At 38.9% G+C, this 20186-nt stretch overlaps 1 protein-coding gene across 1 annotated transcript in view; it reads left to right on the top strand.

Annotated features, from left to right (window-relative positions):
* The window catches only part of gucy1a2 (guanylate cyclase 1, soluble, alpha 2), a 35265-nt gene extending 21221 nt beyond the window's left edge, over positions 1-14044 (top strand). Inside the window, exons 6-9 of the mRNA XM_063906278.1 lie at positions 190-462; positions 2073-2216; positions 8249-8403; positions 8500-14044. Of these exons, the coding sequence (XP_063762348.1) occupies positions 190-462; positions 2073-2216; positions 8249-8403; positions 8500-8719 (792 nt within the window). The 3' untranslated portion in view covers positions 8720-14044. The remainder of the gene's footprint in view (positions 1-189; positions 463-2072; positions 2217-8248; positions 8404-8499) is intronic.
* The last annotated feature ends 6142 nt before the right edge of the window (positions 14045-20186 follow it).

Here is a 20186-nt window from a genome sequence, read left to right as displayed (position 1 = left end):
CAATTACGCATATGCAGATTCACACAATCAAAAATAAATCAAATCAATACACAAATAAATGTACATGCACCAGCAGTTTTATTTAATTTGGTGCAGTACTCCCACATCCCCTTCCTTATCCTTAGAGCCTTTATCAAAGCAAACAGAACAAAACCTCCTTATCTCCTTATCTGCTTCTCTCCCTCGCAGGCCACGTTAGAGAAGACTCACCAGGCACTGGAGGAGGAAAAGAGGAGAACCGTGGATCTCCTTTATTCCATATTTCCGGGTGACGTGGCACAGAAACTGTGGCAGGGTCAGCCAGTGCCAGCACGCAAATTTGATGATGTGACCATGCTGTTCTCAGACATTGTGGGATTTACTGCTGTGTGTGCCCAGTGCACACCTATGCAGGTCATCTCAATGCTGAATGAGCTTTACACCCGCTTCGACTACCAGTGTGGCATTCTGGATGTTTATAAGGTCAGTAGACAGAAATATGCACATATAATATCTTCTTTATATGGTGCAGTAATACATGTTGAGACTCTGGGATATGGCATTAAACATTTGGGTGGGTTTCCAAATGATAAAAATGGGATTTCAGTTAAAGATTTCATAAAAAATCATGCTTGGGTGCAGAATTAGGTCATCATAAAACAACAAAAACGGTTCTTGAATGTCTCCTAGGAACTTAAAGGCCACATTAACACTGTCTCTAAAGGTCCACCAGTGTATCTAAAGCTAACCCTTTAGCAGGTGTCATTGTCTGTGTGAACTTGATATATTTGTGTGTGTTGACAAGTGTATACACCACAAGTATATGCAGTATTGCAAGTGGGTGCGCTTGTTGGGTGGAAAAAGTAACCGATTATTGTCCAGTATGTTGGAGCTTAACACAGATATGTCAACATTGTCCATCTGACAGTGTGGCTTCTGGCCCAGTTACAGACCTCACTGCAGTCAGCCATATTTCCCTCTTTTCATCCTCTCTTTCTTTTTTAAGGTCAGTATGTTTCTTCACTTTTACTCTTTTCACCTTTGCTTCACTCACTCGTCACTATTGCCATCAACTTTACTCTGTATCTCTTTACCCTCAGTCACTGTGACAACAACAAAAACATGCTTTGTTATTTCCCAGAGATGTCTTGTATCAGATGCCTAAAGGAAAAAGAAGAGGAGATACAGAGAGGAAGGCAGACAGATAGGATGTATGTAAGAGGGTTTATGGTGCAGCAATTGAGGAGTGAGTGTGTGTCTGTGTGTGTGTGTGTGTGTGTGTGTGTGTGTGTGTGTGTGTGTGTGTGTGTGTGTGTGTGTGTGTGTGTGTGTGTGTGTGTGTGTATGTGGGAAGCAGAAACAAGGATATGCTGAGGAGATTGAGGCACACATACGTTGCCATTGTCATGGTTACTGTCGACATGATTTATTCCGTGGTCGTCCTAAATGAGTGCACTTTGTCTCATAGCTTTTTTCTTTCCATCCTGCCTTTTTGTTAACTGTCATGACACCAAGCTCACTCTGCTCTGGAAATATAGCTACACATCTGTGAAAGCGACACTATTTGCTTGTTTTATCAACACATGTCTTGTTGCAAACATGTCTTTATTTGTAAGCATTTAAAAATCCAGATGTATTGCATCCTCCAAGTTTTCAAGCATTCCCTTCATGATCTCTTACAAGTACACGAAACCTCATCGTAATGCATTCAATAAAACACTGGTTAACTTAAAACTTTTAAAAAGATTTAAGCTTTTATGACATGATGGATGCATTGGTGTCAAGAATGAATGGAAATGCTTGATTTTATATGCTTGTTTTTTTTGGCCTCTCAGACTGGTTCAGAAGCAATGCAAGGTGCTGCGAGTGGCTTTGCAGGGATCCCCTCGAAACGCTCACTAAATCCTCTTGTGAATGATGTGGCCCAAGAGAGAGACTCTAACAGCAATACTGTACTTCTTACATTACAAGAGGAATAGAGTGCTTTTAATTTCTACTCAGTGGAGATTGCATAAGTGGTTGAGTAACTTCTTAGTTTCACACATTAGCATGTACTCACAGTTCCTGCCCTTCCTCCTCTATTTATATTACAGATCGAGACAATAGGCGATGCTTACTGTGTGGCGGGAGGACTTCACAAGAAGGTCGATAGTCACGCAAAGCCGATCGCACACATGGCTCTGAAGATGATGGAGCTTTCTGAAGAAGTGCTGACACCTGATGGGAGACCTATAAAGGTGGGTTTTTATTATTTTTTCTAACAAGATTGTGATACTTGCAAACAGAAACTAGCTTAACGAGCTTACATTTTTTCCTAATTAATCATATTTTCATTCATTATATTTCCTATTGGCATTTCCTGTCCTTTTTGTTTTCTGTATCGGTAATCTGTTTGTTTGATTTGTTTTTGAATGCATTTCTTATTTTGTTAGATATTTAACTGTGCCATTTTATAATCAGATTTTCTTTTTATCTTACATGTTTAAATGTATTCCTTGTTTGAAGGTTATCTTTTTGGGGGTAATTAACTGTTTCCTACTTGCTTAAATGGTCATTATAGTATGTTCTATATGAGTGTGTGCTAGACAATTTCAAATATGGGTATAGTTCAGGATTTAACCCCAAAAAAGGTAAATTGTGTGTCCAACTGCTGATGATCAAACCAACTTAAGGCGGCGCAAACTGAAGTTTTGCTTTGTCACATTCAGCACCTGATTGTGATTGGTTGGGTTATTTTAACCCTCTTTATCCTTATCGAAACAAACATTATTTTGAGCTTGTTTTGTTGTTGTGGCATTCCTAATCTCCATGAAACGAATGCACAATCAATTGCCTGCTGAGCTGAAACACACACATCCTGACACATGTTGTCTTGTCATCAGTCACTATATGACAGTTTAAACAATCGCTCAACAGATACAACACGGTCTTTGCTGTCTTGCTGTTGTTATGTTGTGCCACTGCTCATTTTTGCTGAAGCTTAATAAGCCTCATATAATATTTATTTTGAAAACATTTAACAGTTTATTATGTTGCCTTCAGAATAAAAACACGAGCAATAAATGCATATGACTTTGCAAAATGTTGTGAAGCTGATGGGGAGCAGTACTAAAAAACATATCATTGAGATCCAGTGTCTATTGCTAGAAGACGTAAATGGCATTTTACCAAACTTAAGCCAACCACACACTTTTTACCTACAAATTAAACAGTATTGTCGCCTCGTGCTGAGCAGTTTCCTTGAATATTTGTCTTTAGGGTTAGGGTGATAGTTTATTATAGTGAAAAAGATTGTGCCTGTCTGTTTCTGCCTTTATCGACGTGTCTATAATTATGTTTCTGCTTATTTCCATTGATATACGTATATTTGCACATTATTGACTATTTCAGACTGCACACTGAAAGGTTGTAGCACTGGCGTCGTGTGCAGTTGTCATGGTGATAACGGGACCATGAATAACGTATAGGTACGAGATTTAAATTGAGTGCTGTAGAGATGACATTTTTTTGTAGGCCAACCTGAAAGTAAGCATTGTATTTGTTCCCCCGACACAAGCCAATGGGATTGTTTGGGGGATTATTGTCAAAAATTAACTTTAAAAATCCTTCATGATACTTCTCAATTTGTCCAGAAAGATAAACATTTTAATATTTGAAGTGTGGATGTAGTTAGCAAAAGTCAAAAGGTAATATTTTTCTTTAAAATAACTACCCCAAGGTCGCGTGACGTCACCAGCATGCAGCTATAGAGTCGGACTTGATGAAGTGAAATGTCTCAGTGTCAACGTTAGCGTCTCATTGGTCAAATTGTTAGCAACCGCCTTTTTGAAAGACATGTAAAGATGAAACATTTCTTAATTGGAATATTTTATAGCTTAAGCCAAGAAGCGTCCTTCTGAATGATTTGTACACTGATCTTTGACAATTAACAGACTTGTTCCATCAGAGCAGAGCAAATGAATCCTCCTCGAGTGACATAACAACAATTTTTCACATCCGCACAATTTTCACTCTTATTTGCAGTGAATCGCTGCACTGTAGAGCCTCTCTCTGCACTGTAGAGCCTCTCTCTGCACTGTAGAGCCTCTCTCTGCACTGTAGAGCCTCTCTCGTGACCGTAGATGTCTCTTAATGTAGATGCATCTGTGTTTACGGTGAAACTTAATTAGTGCCTATGTGGGCTGTGCAGGTGCATGCATGTGATGTTTTGTTCTATTTATGTACTATATTCTTCTGAAGGGTGAATGTGGGTGTGTGTACAGTATGTGTGTGTGGGTGTCTCTATTAATCTTCTGACCACTTTTCCTTTTTTCCCTCTTTTATGTTTATTCACAATTAAGCTGTGCTTACTGCATATTCACCTCACACAACCTCCTTAAGTCTGGTTGACATGTACATACAATTGCTGTATTTTATCCTCCCATTGAACAGTTTTTTGGAACATCATGGTTTATTACAGCATGTTAGCTATGGGACATAAACGACGGTAATGCTGCTACAGGAAACCGATGTGTCGCTTGAACCAAATAGCTTTGAGAAGAACTTTTTTTTTTTGTTGCCAAATTGTTCCTTTTGTTTTTCTTTTTTTGCCACAGGGTGCATTTGGTCTTTAGAGAATGACACAGATAGGAACAAAACATACAGAGATGCAAAGACAGATAGACAGGACACTGTTCTGTGTACTGCTGCGCTCCCAACATTGTCCATTTGTCTCCCCCTCTTTACCTTTCCCTCCCCCTGCTCCCTGTCTCTCACTCTCTCCTCTGAATCCTCTTTCTATCTCTTTCCTTTTATTTTCCTCTTCAGTTTCTCACTTTCTGTTCCCCTCAGTTTGTATTCTTGTTGCTGTTTTTCTGTATATGTGAGCCCTCTGTTATCCTATCCTCTTTCTTGTCCCTCCTCACTTCATTTTGTTATAAACAAGAGTTATAGCAATATTGGACACTTCAGCATGATAAACGCTGTTCACTGAGTGCATTCAACTTCAGCCAATGTTGGACTGTTATGCAAACTAGCATGAGAGCAGTGAGAGATAACTGAAATGCTTGGTGAGAGAACTGGAGAGAGTGATCCGGGGACACAAAGAGAAACATACAGCAGGAGTGAGATGTCAAGAGAGAAACACATGTAGAAACCCAGCAAACAGAGCTGTTTTTAACTACATTTGTGCATCAATTTCAGGACTGTGGCATGATCTTTTTGCATGTGCGTGATTGTCAGTATGAGTGGATGTTTGAGTAGGTGAGTGGGTGTGGATATTGGGGATGTAGTGCTTATCTTGTCACTGCTAATATTAATGTGGGCACATTCAAATTCAATTCAATTCAAATATATTTTTATGGCACCATGTATACAAAAGCAGTTAAGGGTATTTTACATAAATATAACTGCACAGACATCCATGCGTGCATATAACACAGAGACACACACACGCACACGTGGTCACACACACACACACACACACACACACACACACACACACACACACACACACACACACACACACACACACACACACACACACACACACACACACACACACACACACACACATATATCAAGCATACTGTACACTTCTTTGAACAACATCTTAGTGTTAAAAGTAAGGTATTTTTGGGGGGTTTTAAAATTTTAGGATCAGCAGGCACATTTTTCCATATAGTTTAGTTAAAAAATACTAAATGTCATCACACATGATTTAGAAAGAGCTTTCTAGGCACCTGGAGGAGATTTCCATCTTGCACCCAGAGAGATCTGCCAGGGAATAACTGACAGCATGTCTGAGATGAAATGTGGAGCTAGACCGGCAAGAGCATTGTAAACCAAAAAGAGGATTTTGAATTGTATCATGAAAGCAATATAACCAATGAAGGCTTCGGAGGACGAGGGTTAAAAGCTCTGATGTTTTTTTTCCTGGTTAGAAGATAATTTGTCATGTATGGGTTGTGTTATTTGAATATAAACAACCCAATAGTCCAACCTGCTCATAACACATATAGAGACTCTCTGAGTCAGTTTGGAAGTCTCTGATTCTTGAAATGTTTCTGGCTGATTCTGCAGATATGATCCTCCATAGACTAGCAGTGTCTGAGCACTCTGTATTTAGAAAGGTTCAGGGGCTTGTCATTCTAACCAACAGTGACATGCCTTTTTCCTGACCACATGTTCTACAGAGAGGCTATTGATTTATTGACAGATGTTTTTGGCACTAAAAACTGTTCAGTACACCTTATTTATACCAGTCAGGGATGGCTGGATTCCACCTCTTTATATAATGCAGCATATTTGAACAGCACAACAAAATGAATCCTCAAAATGTATCATTAAATTTGGATCAGCTTCTCTATATATATTAAAACGTTCATGAGTGTAAGATTTATTTCACAACCATTGTATGATTGTGCCCAATGTTACCATAAACTGAATGTATGTGAAGCAAAATTGTCTCTATAACAACTCCCTCCTCTCCGTCTCCGTCTTTCTCTATCTCTGTATCCTTCTGTCCTTCTGTTGTAGCCACTTGGCCAGAGGCTACAATCTGATTGGATGTCTATGCTGCTGCGCCATTTGCTCATTGGCTCACTGAGGGCCCTGTGCTGTCAGTGCTGACTCACAGCGAAAAGGAGAGGAAGAGTTTATCAGTGTTAGTGTGTCTGTGTTTTCAGACTAAGAAATAAAGAGAAGAGTGGGCGCTGGATGCCGGTTTATTTGTATGTGTCTGTGAGTGGTTGCCTTTTGCAGAGGAAGACAGTCAAGCGCACGGCCATCTCTAAGCAGTTTAGCTGAAAAATAGGTCACAGTCGCGCACCTGCCAGCCCTGTCTCCCGCTTTCTGTCTCACTTTCTTTACGACATCTCTCCAGTTGTGCTGTCAAGGTTTTGACATCTAATTATAAGTTTATTTTTGCCCCGTCTCTTTCTCTTTCTTTCTCGAGGTGTTTCACTTTCTGCCTCTCTGTCCGTCTGTGCTCTTTCTACCTCACTACCCCCATAGCCTTTTGTTGCCATGACTACCTTGCAGTGTGCTGGAATTCACACAGTGGCGTTTGATACCTAGGTGATGAGATGCTCAAGTAGATCATTAGAAATCCACTGGGTTCCACTGGCGTGTGTGTGTGTGTGTGTGTGTGTGTGTGTGTGTGTGTGTGTGTGTGTGTGTGTGTGTGTGTGTGTGTGTGTGTGTGTGTGTGTGTGTGTGTGTGTGTGTGTGTGTGTGTGTGTGTGTGTGTGTGTTTTGTGGCAACTTGTTGTTTCCATTAGGAAATCAATAGTTAGTCGAGTGGCCATGAAATAGCGTGGTCGAATTGGAATGACGTCTCCCTCCAGCCATTTATAGATTCATACTTGAGCCAGATTATAAGATGAGCTCCATGTTTCTGCCCTATATCTATTACCAAGAGGAGATGAAGGCAATTATTTACTTGATTAGTTTTCCTCTCTCTTGCTATTTTAAGATTTCCATCAAATCTGCTGCCACAGGATATCAAATTAGATAATAAAAGCTACGCTAATATGGAAGTAATATTGCTGCAGTACAATTTCCATTCAGTGGATCAATGCACACACACAGCAACTCTGGTTCAAAACAACATGGCCTCTGCTGCAGGATAGGCGGCACATGAATTAATGGGATCTGTTCTACAGGGAAATCTAAAATCTGAACATTCACAGCAGAGCCAGGTCTGTTACAGGTCCAGCATTTTAGATTTGATCACATTGCTAATTTATTTTTTAATAATTTATAATCTCCGATTTACATTTTCTAATTGTGAGACTTAATGTCTATAAATACTCAGGAAATAGTGAAGCCCTTTATAAAACATAGATATTATTACAGTTGTCTAGTTTTATCTATCAAAACACCAAATAAAAATATGGTTTATCATAAAGACGAACAGAAATCATCAAATCCTCACATTTTACAATTTCTGTAATTCAATTAATTTGAATATTGTTTGCATTTTTGTTTGACTTATGAATGACATATGGATAGCATTACTTTTTTTTGTTTATAATTGTATCTACTAATCTACCAAATATTCTGTACATCATACATTTTTGATGAGCAATTGAGCTGCACATCTTTTTGGAAAGTGAGGGAAAATTAACGTTTATTCACAGACTTCAGTGAAAATAACAACAACAGAAGCATCAGATATTCGATGTTAGGCTAAATGGTTTGAACTTTTAAAATCCTGCTGGTCCTGTTGTTGCTGTCATCTCTTGCTACTCCCCTTGTCCATAACACCTTCTTCTTCCCTCTCTCTCAGCTAAGGATCGGGATCCACACAGGTTCGGTTCTTGCAGGCGTGGTTGGGGTTAAAATGCCACGTTACTGCCTGTTTGGGAACAACGTGACACTGGCCAGCAAGTTTGAATCGGGGAGCCATCCGAGGTGTATAAATGTCAGTCCCACAACTTATCAGTAAGTAACGGCGTGAGACATACACAAAGTCTATCATGGCACTCACACTTTTGAATGAAATTATTAATTGTGATTTTGTTTTTCTCCTCTCAACAGGTTGCTGAAAGATGACCGCTCCTTTTCATTTGTCCCTCGCTCAAGGCTGGAACTCCCAGATAATTTTCCCAAAGAGATCCCAGGGACATGTTACTTCCTGGAGGCGGGAACATCTCACAGCCATGCCTCATTGACCAGCTCTCGCTCCGCTCCCCCGGCCTCTATGAGGAAAGTCTCCTACAGCATTGGGACCATGTTTCTAAGGGAAACAAGTCTGTAGGTACACGGACAAGGATACGCAGATATTCATAATGAGAGAGGTGGATTTGAACCCATGGAACATGCAGGGAACAGATCACAGAGGAAGAAATGTGAATATGCAATGGCGTTCTGTGAATACTTGACCTGTGGGCTGGCCAATGGATGAACTTTTGGAAAAGCTCTCATCATAGGTGAAAAAAAAACAACATGCCCTCATCTCACCTGAGCACAGAGATATGGTTCATAAGACTTCAGGAACATGGACCCGTCCCTAAGGAAGTGTAGTGATGGGGTCGATGAGCAGAGAAACCTTAATATAAAACACAGTGATCTTACCAAGCTCCAAACCTGGTTCCTACTCTCCCAAACAGCACCCTGACATTGGTCAAGAGGCAACAATGCTTGGAGAAAGATCATTACCACTGTTGCACTCATAAGCAATGGAATTTGGCAAACAGAACATATCCAATTCCCATTAACAAGGACGAGGCAGAGGAATGAGGTTGTATGAACTTTGAGAGGATAGCAACATTGTGCACCATGGCCTCTTGTACAAGTAAAAACCCTGCGGAAGAACAATACAACTCCCCTTTCAACTGTCCCTAAATCATGTCATGCTTTACCAAACATACTTCTAACATCTGCTGCTCGTTACATCCATCTTCAAAAGGACATTTGGTTGGTGTGAGGGAGGGGACGAATGAGAGGCACAGACAAGGAGATAGGTTTGAAAAGGGGCCATCAAAGGACAAATGCCAAAAACGCTACAGCTAAGCTGATCTTAGAGCCTTTTCTGCTTCTAATTCACAGGAAACTATAACCAACAATAATACAGCCATTTCATTGCAGGTAGTATGTTTAGGACTGAAAATTATTCCCAGCTCAGTGCCTTTTTACTGCTCAAGTCAGGACAAACACAAGATGGGTTAGTTTTACATATTTGAAAATCCCCCCAAAAAACACAAGAGCGCTTCGTTTATTGAATGTTTCTATTTTTTTCTTAATATCGTCTCATCCCTCTAGGCCACAAAAGTCACAACTAGTTACTAACTTTAATTTCAGAGGGTAATGAGTGACAGGATAAATGAAGCGCTCTGAAATACTTCAAATATTTGAAATTCTATCCATCTGTTTTTTGTCCGGATCAACCAATAATACACACAATATAGTACTAATAATACTAACTTGTACACATAGTCTAAGTATGCATGCTTGACACGGTTCACATTTACATGCGTAATATTTTTTAATTGCATTGTTTTTTACCACATTTATATAAAAGTATACACTAACCCAATGCAAATGTAACCAACAGGATTCAAATTTAAGTCTACTAGTTTTCTCGTAGACTTATTGGAGTATAATTGACTCAGTGGAAATCTCAGGCCTTCCAAATACTTCTACGTAGCTGAGTAACCCAGACATGGGACAATAAGTTTTGAGTAAGAAAAGCTTCATTATCTGTAGACTTTGAATATTTGACAGGCTTGTCACATTTGAAAACTTGCTTCATGTAATTAACATTACCTTTCTGCCATTGTTCTTATTGGTTGTTGACATCACATAAATGTGACATCAGAGGAACATACATCAACTTTAAATCAAAAGTTAAATTAAAGTTGCTGCAGAGTTGGCCCACAGAGAAAAATATTTTATTTAGCATTAGTTTCCATGAAATATGTCATTTTTATGTTGACAGAAATGTTTTCTATAATCAAACAAAGTGCTTAGAAATGTGTCAACATCAGATTCTACTTTGAGGCTATTATAAATGAAAAGAGAAAGATTTGAAATCTAGATTGTTGAAACTTGAAGAACTAATACCTGTGCGTGCTTTCCCTTCTTAGTGTAGAAAAAAACATTTATTTTATTAATTGTACAACAGCATCACAGTAAGGCTTACTTTACTGATAAAGCGACCTACAAGACATCATACCTGTTGACGATGGAAAACTCCAGCACAGGTTTTATCTATCTTTTCAATCACAAACCTCCAACAGGAACAGAGGGGACTATTAGGTTGCAATTTCACTGCATCTGATAAAGGACACAGTTGATGTATCTCTAAAACTTAAATGAAATGTGCCAATTTATTTCTGAGACAACACCAGCACAGGCTTATTGACATAAAGGATTTGGTTCCTGCTGTCAGGTCTTAAAGGGCAAGACCAGCATATTTCGAAAAACAAAACACTGTCAACTCTCTTGCCTTGCCAGGGATACCTAAGGAATATATGATGGCTTGTAAGGAAAACAGGGATTTTAGAAAAACATTAGAAGGGGGTTTACTAAGGACACGACGTCTTTAAGGGGACTGTGCCCTCTAGCTGAGATGGACACCAGCATAACAAAGCAATCTGCCATATATGAAGACATTAAGGGAGGGAAGCTAGAAAAGTCAATTTTGACATACCAGTGTTTGAATTAGATAGTTTACACGTTTTTGAAATGTTGGTCATTATTGTCATAAATATTTCCAACATCATTCCTCTGACAGCCGTAGCATCAGTAAGCTAAAGTATCCTGCTAAATCTAAGCAATGAAAATTGGCATTTTTTTGTGTTGTTTTTTTTCTTCTTTCAACCTAAAGTCTATCCTTACTGTAAACAAACACCTATGTTTTAAATTGTCTCTGTTCCTTTAAGTATACTATGCAGTATATACTTCATAGTGGATTAGCCAACACTGTCAACTAAGCATAAATTAACTAAGTCAAAGTGTATTGACTCTAAGAAATAATGCCAACTAAACTAAGTCAGAGTATTATTTTTTGCTACACCATGAAAGCAGCTGATATATGTTGTTGACATTGTATTGCTTTGTGGCAAAAGAGCCAGTACAGTTCCTGAGACTATTGATGAATATTAAAAAATGTTTGCGAAAACCATAATCTGCAACACCTACCTCGACATCAGGGAAACACACTTCATGTAGGCCCATACTGTAGGGATCCTTCAGCGGCTAAGACGATTAGCACAACATTTGTCTTCATGGTAACGAAAAGTTAAATAGGTTTAATGTAATTGCCAAATACACCAGAGGATAGTTCATACGGGAAGTTTCCCATGTCTTTAAGGCCTGAGAAAATGAATACCGCTTAGCCTTATTTTGACCTGATGGTATAAAAATAAGATAATCATTTGGAACGGTTAAATGGACCATTTTAAGCTCTGTTTTAATTTAATCAAAAAAACAATATTCCATATGGAAACATGAACACATAAGTCATGTTCCATAAGACACACATTCCTTGTGTGTGCACTTGGGAACACAGGACAGGCATCAATTTGATGTGACACATGGAGGAAGGCGTATAGAAACATAGCCTCTCAGTTAGTACACACTCTAGTCCCGGAACCAAGAAGACACGATCAAATATATACTGTAGATCTGCAGGACTGAGTCTACAACATGGAAATGATTTAGTCTTTTTGCTAAAATTCAAGTGGTGTTTTGGTTACATGCACTTTCAAACGAGTGACAAAATAAGTCATTGCCCTGAACAGTTGTCGGCCTAGAACTCAGTGGTGTTGACATAAAGTAATGCAACCGTGGTGTAGTTTGTTTATAGCCTAATGTATGTTTTAACCTCTGGTGAAGATTCAAAAATATGGCACACCTGCAGCATTGGACATATTAAAGAAATTCATATTAATGATACATACAAAATTCAGTTCATGGACATTCACAAAGCATTGTATCCAGTGACATGAAAACTGAATTTCCTTAGGGTACTCATAAGGTAGCTGAACCACTCTTAAGTGTATTTGACAGTTGTATTATTGAGCCTGGGGTGAAGTTTTTCTAGGCGTTCACATTATAGAGATGTACTCTCTGACTGCCATCCTAGCGATATTCTACAGTGCATACATGCATCAATGTGTACTTAATAAATCTATTGTAGCATAAATGTAGTGTACTTTACACTCAACTTCATCAGTGCTTAAATTCTTCATCGAGGCTATTTAAAGGACATTGCGTTACACCCACGCAACTTGTGTCCAACGCTCATGTGTCCAAGTCTGTAAATTCTCAGCATAATAGTCAACGTTTGGTCACCTCTTACAATTCTTGCTGTTATGATGGGGATGGTTTGCAGGTTCTGGTTCTCTATATTGTTATTGTCACTTATAGTCCATTACACTGCATTGCATACTGTAGGTCACTTACTCATACACAAGGGGACATTACAGTTACAGTGGCAATACAACTGAGCTATGCTGGAATATTTGTGTCAAACAATGAACATGAATAAATGTTGTCATGAGCCTGAGGTAAGTGTGGGAGGGTCCAGTGTCCAGTGAGACAAAGCCAAATACATCCGTAACTCAGATACTGTGTGTGTGTGTGTGTGTGTGTGTGTGTGTGTGTGTGTGTGTGTGTGTGTGTGTGTGTGTGTGTCAAATCACATAAGGATATATGAGTGCGCAGATAATAATTTGTTAATAAAGGCCTGTTGTACCTGTAACAAATCTGTACAATTAAGAACTATTTAATATATGACATTGAGAAATGGAATTTGTACTAGAATTATATTGCAGGTTTGTTTTGTATAATTCACAACATGATTTTCACATTTTCCACTGCTTTGTTGTGTGTTTTCTAAATCAGATGCTTTATGTCAGTACATGTGCCATCTAAAGCCAGGCTGGTTTTCCCAACATGCCACATAACCTTTCCACTCTTAAGTAACGTTTATATTCTCACGAATCATGAAAAAAGTTGTTTATTTTTCCATTTACACTATTGTCATTTTTTCCCCCACATCATGTTTTGATTGGTTTTCTTAAATGATGGAAACATTTCCTTCAGACGAGAATGTCGATGTCATTTTTATTGAAAGATAAAGTTGCTTAACATAGGATTTTGCAGGACAATGTCATGAACTGTCAAGATCATCTTTCCCCCGACTGACTTGCAGGACAAATGGTCTAAGCTGATGGGGAACTGGTACATATATTTGTTTTACTAATAAACCTGGGATTAACAGCAGAAACAAACATGGTGGATGCTTATCATCCATGTCCAGGGTCCCAAAAAAAATCCAGCCATTGTAAAGGATGCATAGTACTCCACTCATCAATCTCACATGAGAATAGTAGCTTCCATAACATTTGTACGCCAGCTCACTTTGAAGCTTAATAAATATTTGTGACATTTAACAATTTAACAGAGTGTTACGTGTCCGAAATCTGGTCAGTGTTTTGTACTTTGTCATGTTGTAAACATACAGAGCTGACCCTGGACATGAACCCTGTTTGTTTGTTATTGGAATCAGGTGTGTATGTAGAAGAGGCTTGATGACATTAAGGGCACATCTTCTGTCTAATATGATGTAAATAAAAACACCAAGTATCTTTAATAAGGAAGAAAGACTGTGGCTTTTACTGTCTTTACACACTTTACACATTTGACTGATGAGTGGTTGAGTCTGCTATTCATTGTGTGATGGTGAAACTAGTTACGCACATTCAGTTAGCATTAATATCTTTTTTTTCACATTAAGCTGTTTTATTTTGATATATTTGTCATGTATGGGAGGGTCACACTGATACTGAAACAGTACTTTTCAGGATGACGGACTGAAACTACAGTCCTTCAACAGAATATTTATCAGTGGATCTACAGCAGAGCATGGATATAAAAAATGCTGTTCACTATGCAGGATGAATAAGGACATCAGTTTGGACCAAGCAATGTTTTCTCTTTTATGTGGTCCAAGATGGTCTCACTTTAGCTTCATCTTCTTGTTTCTGGTTTTCAGAATCTATTATTCCTCCACTTCAATGAGTTGTACTTATGAGGTGGCCTGTCGCATCCCAGCAGGATGCCAATGTCTTTCCTTTAACAAGTCTTGTCATGTACTTTCTCATTTTGTAGCTATGTGTCTAGACAACAACTGCAGGAAACCCGACAGCACTTTAGGCCAACTGTAAATCTGGTTGACATTGCGTTCAAACTTTATTACTGTGCTTTTTTACTTTTTGGGAGTTTGTGCACAAAATAAACCTGAATTATAATTTTTTGGGCCACTTGCAAAAAATTGCAAACACAACATTTATGAATCTTTATCTTTGAAGTTGTTTAAGCAAACTAGTTGGCAAGCAGTAACTTATTAATCCATTAAGTTAGTAACATCAGTTACTAACTAAGAGCTTTGTTTCTGGCCAAAGTCGACATAAGTCATTTTCCATTCTGCGCTGTACTTATTCTCCACTAGCTCCTCAGAGAAGTTCCACTTGGTTCAGTCAGACAAAGTCTCTGTCTGAAGAGGTGAACAAAGGGCTGTTTGGTGTTAAGCAGATAGTGTACAGGGATTTTCACTGAAAAAACTGGTCTCTGCTGGTGGAAAACAACGCCGTAAGAGCAGTGGGATTGAACCAGAACAGGAAAGTTGTGTACTAAACCTCGGACAACCTGAATAATTGCTTTTTTGTTATTCGTCCTGGCTTTCGATACATTTCCGCACAGTGCCGTCTGCGCTCGTTCTGACAACTAATACAGGTGGTAGGTCATTAAGGCTATTAACTTCTCTAAACTGAAAAACACTGATGTACTGTATGTTTAAACAAGGAGATGAAAGCCAACCAGTCTGACTGTTGAGTGAGCCTTTTCAAAATTGTGTTCAGCCTGCATGCAATATGCACCGGCAAATTGGTTGCCATGTAAACTAGGGTAACCAGCAGACTTTACTTTAATGCTTCCTGTTATTTTTGTTATTCTTGTGCAACGTTTTGTACAAGTCCTCTCAGAAAGTGCACCTTATTGGTAAATTAGTTTATCAGTCAGGAAACACTTGAGTAAGAAGCCTGCAAAAAAAACCTGTTTTTCAATTAAGTTGTTCCTTTCCCTCCCCTGTATCCTCACACTACACCGACTTCTCTGTTCAGTTTAATGTTCTCCTCTAAACCTCCAGCCCTCCCTTCATCCCTTTATATTTTATCCCCTCGCACCCTCTGTATATGTAAATACCTTCCCATTACTCTAATTGGCTCTGGGAGGTTTGAATATTTCACGTGTACCATCTTCACTGCACAGACGAGAGAGTATGGGCTGCAGCATAACATCGCACAAGCTAACGTGCTAATGGAAATCACACACACACACTAAGGTATGGATGACTGAACAAAGGTCATGTAATTTACACACTTTGCTTGTCATATTAGCCAAATGAAGCAGGGCAGAGTAATGGGGTGCTGACAGTTTTACAGTTTGACAGGGAGTTATGAGGTGAGTGAGGCGCTAAGGTGTGTGTGTATTGTATGTAGACCACTCTGCATCATAATGAATAATGCACCCAATATTCACGGATGCATATGTAGAGGAGGATCTCTGTTATCTATGAGTGTATGAAGTCTTTCTTGAAGAACATTTAGAGTGGTTTCCTTTGCAGCTTGACCTCTTTGGATAATTCTACTTTGAATTTATTCTGTATCGTCCGAGGTAAGTTCAACAACATTACGTTTTTAACAAAAGAAACAAAGCCAATGACGATGGCATTTGAACAATCGTTGTAGAGGCTAAGCACTTTAAACCACTGAGGTGCTGCTTTGTTGACGTAATTGACGCACTCTTTATCTTGTCAGGTGAATAAAACTATGAATTGTTTCAAATCGAACACTTTGTTCATTTATTTTCCAATTGTTGTCCATTAAACTTGCATTAAATTACATAACCGTACAAAAATGACAAATCAAAACAGTTTAGGCTTCCAGCGAAACCCGAGTGAGCGAACATTGGTTCCTACTTTTATAATCTGTGAGCTTATTGACTACTACAGTTGTCATGGAATATATGATGAAGTGATTATGGTTTAATCTATAGCACTTTTAGGACTTCTTGTCCAGTTTAGTTAAAAGCTCCAGAAAAGGAATGCATTGCATTTTCTGCACTAGAGTGACCGAAAATGCAATTCATACAAAAAAAGCCATGGCAATGTACTATCAAGACCCATGCAGAACTTAAGAACTCATAAATGAAGACATTGTCTGTGACATCTTGGCCTTCAGTGACCTTCATCAGATTAATATGGATCTGTTGGCTGTAAACATGTAGATGAAGATATGTGAAGGAAGGATTGAGCTTCATCTTCGTTATGGTTCTTGTTGGATGATTAACTGTCGGACACACTCTTTCTAACAGGGTGTGTCTGCTCACGCCCTTTAGACCACCTTGCCAACCTCGCCATGTGTTTGTCTGTGTGTTTAGTTTAGTAGGGGGGTGTGTTCCTCAATAATGAATCTTAGGCTGCCTTCTCAATTGTTTTCTTCCTCCATCTGCCCTCTCCCTCCACCTTCTTCCCATCCATCACTTTTTACATTTATCTCTCTGGTTCCCTCGACTCTTTCACATCACTCTCTCTTTCTCTTTTTTCCGAGGCAGCCAAGTTCCTTTCTAATCAGCTCGCTCGTAAATGTCTCTGTTATTCCACTGTCTTTATTACACGCCTTCTTCTGAAAGCCAGTAACAGTTTAATAAACTCTAGGCAGACCGTGGCTTACTTACTGGAAAACTCCTTGTCCCAAAAACTCGCATTTAAGAACTGCTGCTTTGCAACAGATTTAAAACACAGCATTGAGTTTAAAGTGTGACATTATTCAAAGCTAAATATATATATTTTTTCATTCAAGCGGAGGTCTTAAGGTTTCCAAACATGCCAATATGCCTCAAATGATGCAGACATCTAGAAGATTATTATTTGAAGGAATGATGCAGCTATAAATCATTGAGTATTGGGTTTGAATATTTTAGCAGTGTAAACATCATGAAGCTTCAATGAGTTGGAATAACCTGATACAGAATATAAATAACACTGCAGTGTGGAATAAGATGATTTTAACTATGCTAAATCAACATGTACAAGTTGCAGGATCAGAAACATTGAAAGAGACAGACGGAAACCTCACACAGCTCTATCCCAAACAAGCAGTAATTCGCATGTCCTGCATCGCTCTGATATTTTCCACCGGGGTCATCAGGGTGGAAAAGCGATGAGTGAGATTGGGGATTAGTGTTGATCCATGCAAATTAAAAGATCATAGAGGCAACCTCACAAGGCCGTGTGAGATGGAAGCCCTTTGCTTGAATCTGCATGTGTTTGTGTATTTACGCTGTGTGTGACAGCTTGTGACCACCCCTATACCTCCATCATTTCATAGAAATCTCTGCTGTCAACCATACGTAAAATCCTAGTTAATCTTAGAGATCTGCATACAGTATGTGTATTATCTTTGGGACAGTTGTTTTTACAGGGTACAGGATTATTACCGTGGAAAACCATCAGCATGAATTTTGCAGCACATCTCATCTCAAAGCATTTCAGCATCTTTCACCACCCAAAGATACCGAATTGTCATTGTTACACTCACTGTAAGCGTTTGTACAGATTTGACAAAGTAAGTAACTGGTATCAGACTTTGTCACATTTAGACAAAGCAAGGCTACATTAACTCTAAAAATAGTAATTATACATTGGATGTAAAAAGCTTTTCAGAATATTAAATTCAACTTTACAATACGTATAAAAGGAATCATATATATAAAGTTGCTTTCCATGCTGGCTGCTGGCTCTGGTGTCATATTTACTGTACAGACATGAATGTGGTATCAATCTATCTCTGCCAGCAAGTAAATAAACATTTTTCCCAAAATTTTGAGCTATTGCTTTAAGACATGTCATGCTTAAAGTGTATATTTATGCACTTGTCAGTTTGAATGCCTGATGTTTCGAAAATGATTTAATACTGCTGAAACAGAAGATAATGAGGTAAAACACAATGTCCCTGTTTTTACACTCTGTATAATTGTGTGTGTGTGTGTGTGTGTGTATGTGTGTGTGTATGTGTGTGTGTGTGTGTGTGTGTGTGTGTGTGTGTCAGGCTTTGAAGTCAGTCCATCTCTGTTCAAAGAAAACTATCATGACACAGACACAGCTGATGAAACAAACTCCATAACTGTGTGTGTGTGTGTGTGTGTGTGTGTGTGTGTGTGTGTGTGTGTGTGTGTGTGTGTGTGTGTGTGTGTGTGTGTGAGTGTGTGTGTGTGTGTGTGTGTGTGTGTGTGTGTGTGTGTGTGTGTTTGTGTGTGTGCGTGTGTGTGTGTGTGTGTGTGTGTGTGTGTGTTGCCATGAGTGCGATCTAAGGATACGCTCGCAGTACCATCCTTCTTCCTGGAACATCCTGTAACTTCATTACTGTGCTCTCATTAGATACTCATTTAGACCAATCAGATTGCTCTCTAATCTAATCATTCCGCATATATTATGAGAGACATCCATTATTACTAAACATCCAGATAATTAAAACCGGGACACATCACCTGCTGTGTGTTTGTTTCCTCGTTCAGTACATTGTCTGAGACTCACACTGTTCAAGTGGAGACATTTTATTACAGTATATGTCATTGTTGTCTTGTTGTGTGTGTGTAAGTGAGAGTAGGCCTGTGTCGGACCATGTGGATGTGTGTAACCTCCTGATAAATGACCAGCTCTTGTAAAGTGAGAGCTATGAACAGTTACTTCAACTTGGCTTTGATCATGATGACGGTAGGAAAGCCTGTATATGTTCAAATTCCTGTCAAGTGTATGTTTGTGTGTGTGTTTAGAAGAGTGTGTGTTTCCTGTTATTTTTTTGTCTTTATTTGACAGCTGACAGAAAGTCTAACCTCCCTAATGAGAGCAGAAGAGGAAGTCAGAGGTGATTATGAGAAGCAGAAATGGGATTTGGGTATTTGGCAGATGCTCGAGCAGCGACTAACAATGAGTGAGTAAATTCATTAAGATGAAGTTTAGGAGGAGGGAAAAGACAAAGGAAGGAGGAAACGTAATTATCACGTGAAGAAAATATAGAAAGTCAGAAAGAGCAACAGGAAACACATACAGTTTCAAAAAGACTTTGCCAGAGTTTCACTGTTTGTTTCTGTTGTTGTTAAGACGAAATGGAGACAGATTTTTTGACTGCTAAGAATATCAATCATCAATTTGAGACTAATCCCAAGACTGTCTCAAAGATGATAGAGACTGCATTACTGTTGATACCACTGCCGTTTATTATCCTGATATTTCTCGATGTAAAGAACCATATAGTAGGTTGCATGTGCCTAACACATGTAAATCTGCCATTATTTTAGTGCATAAAAAACATCCCCAAGCCTCATTACTGCTGCCCGGGTGATTAACATGGACATACAGCTGCTTTTGTAACATTGCTGAAATAGCTTTTTTTTAATGAAAATTGCAGAAAATCATGCCCCTAGTCTTTGGAGGTAAAGCATCCACATTTGGGCAATATGTTCGGTGTGAGGTGAAGCTAACAAGAGACCCATGCCAGTCAGAAAGCATGCAAAAGATGTTGTCTTGTAGCTTTAAAAAATCTGCCCAAAGTATAATTAAATATTATCAAAATCCCTTGCCACTAAGGGACTTATTCAGCCGAATATGAGACAAGTTGCATGCATCTTTTCCTTCACATGGCATACTGTGTACATGG

Source organism: Eleginops maclovinus, chromosome 18, assembly GCF_036324505.1.
Source record: "Eleginops maclovinus isolate JMC-PN-2008 ecotype Puerto Natales chromosome 18, JC_Emac_rtc_rv5, whole genome shotgun sequence".
Lineage (NCBI taxonomy): Eukaryota > Metazoa > Chordata > Actinopteri > Perciformes > Eleginopidae > Eleginops > Eleginops maclovinus.
The sequence above is the reverse complement of the archived record's forward strand: the minus strand, read 5'-3'. Positions and strand labels throughout refer to the sequence as shown.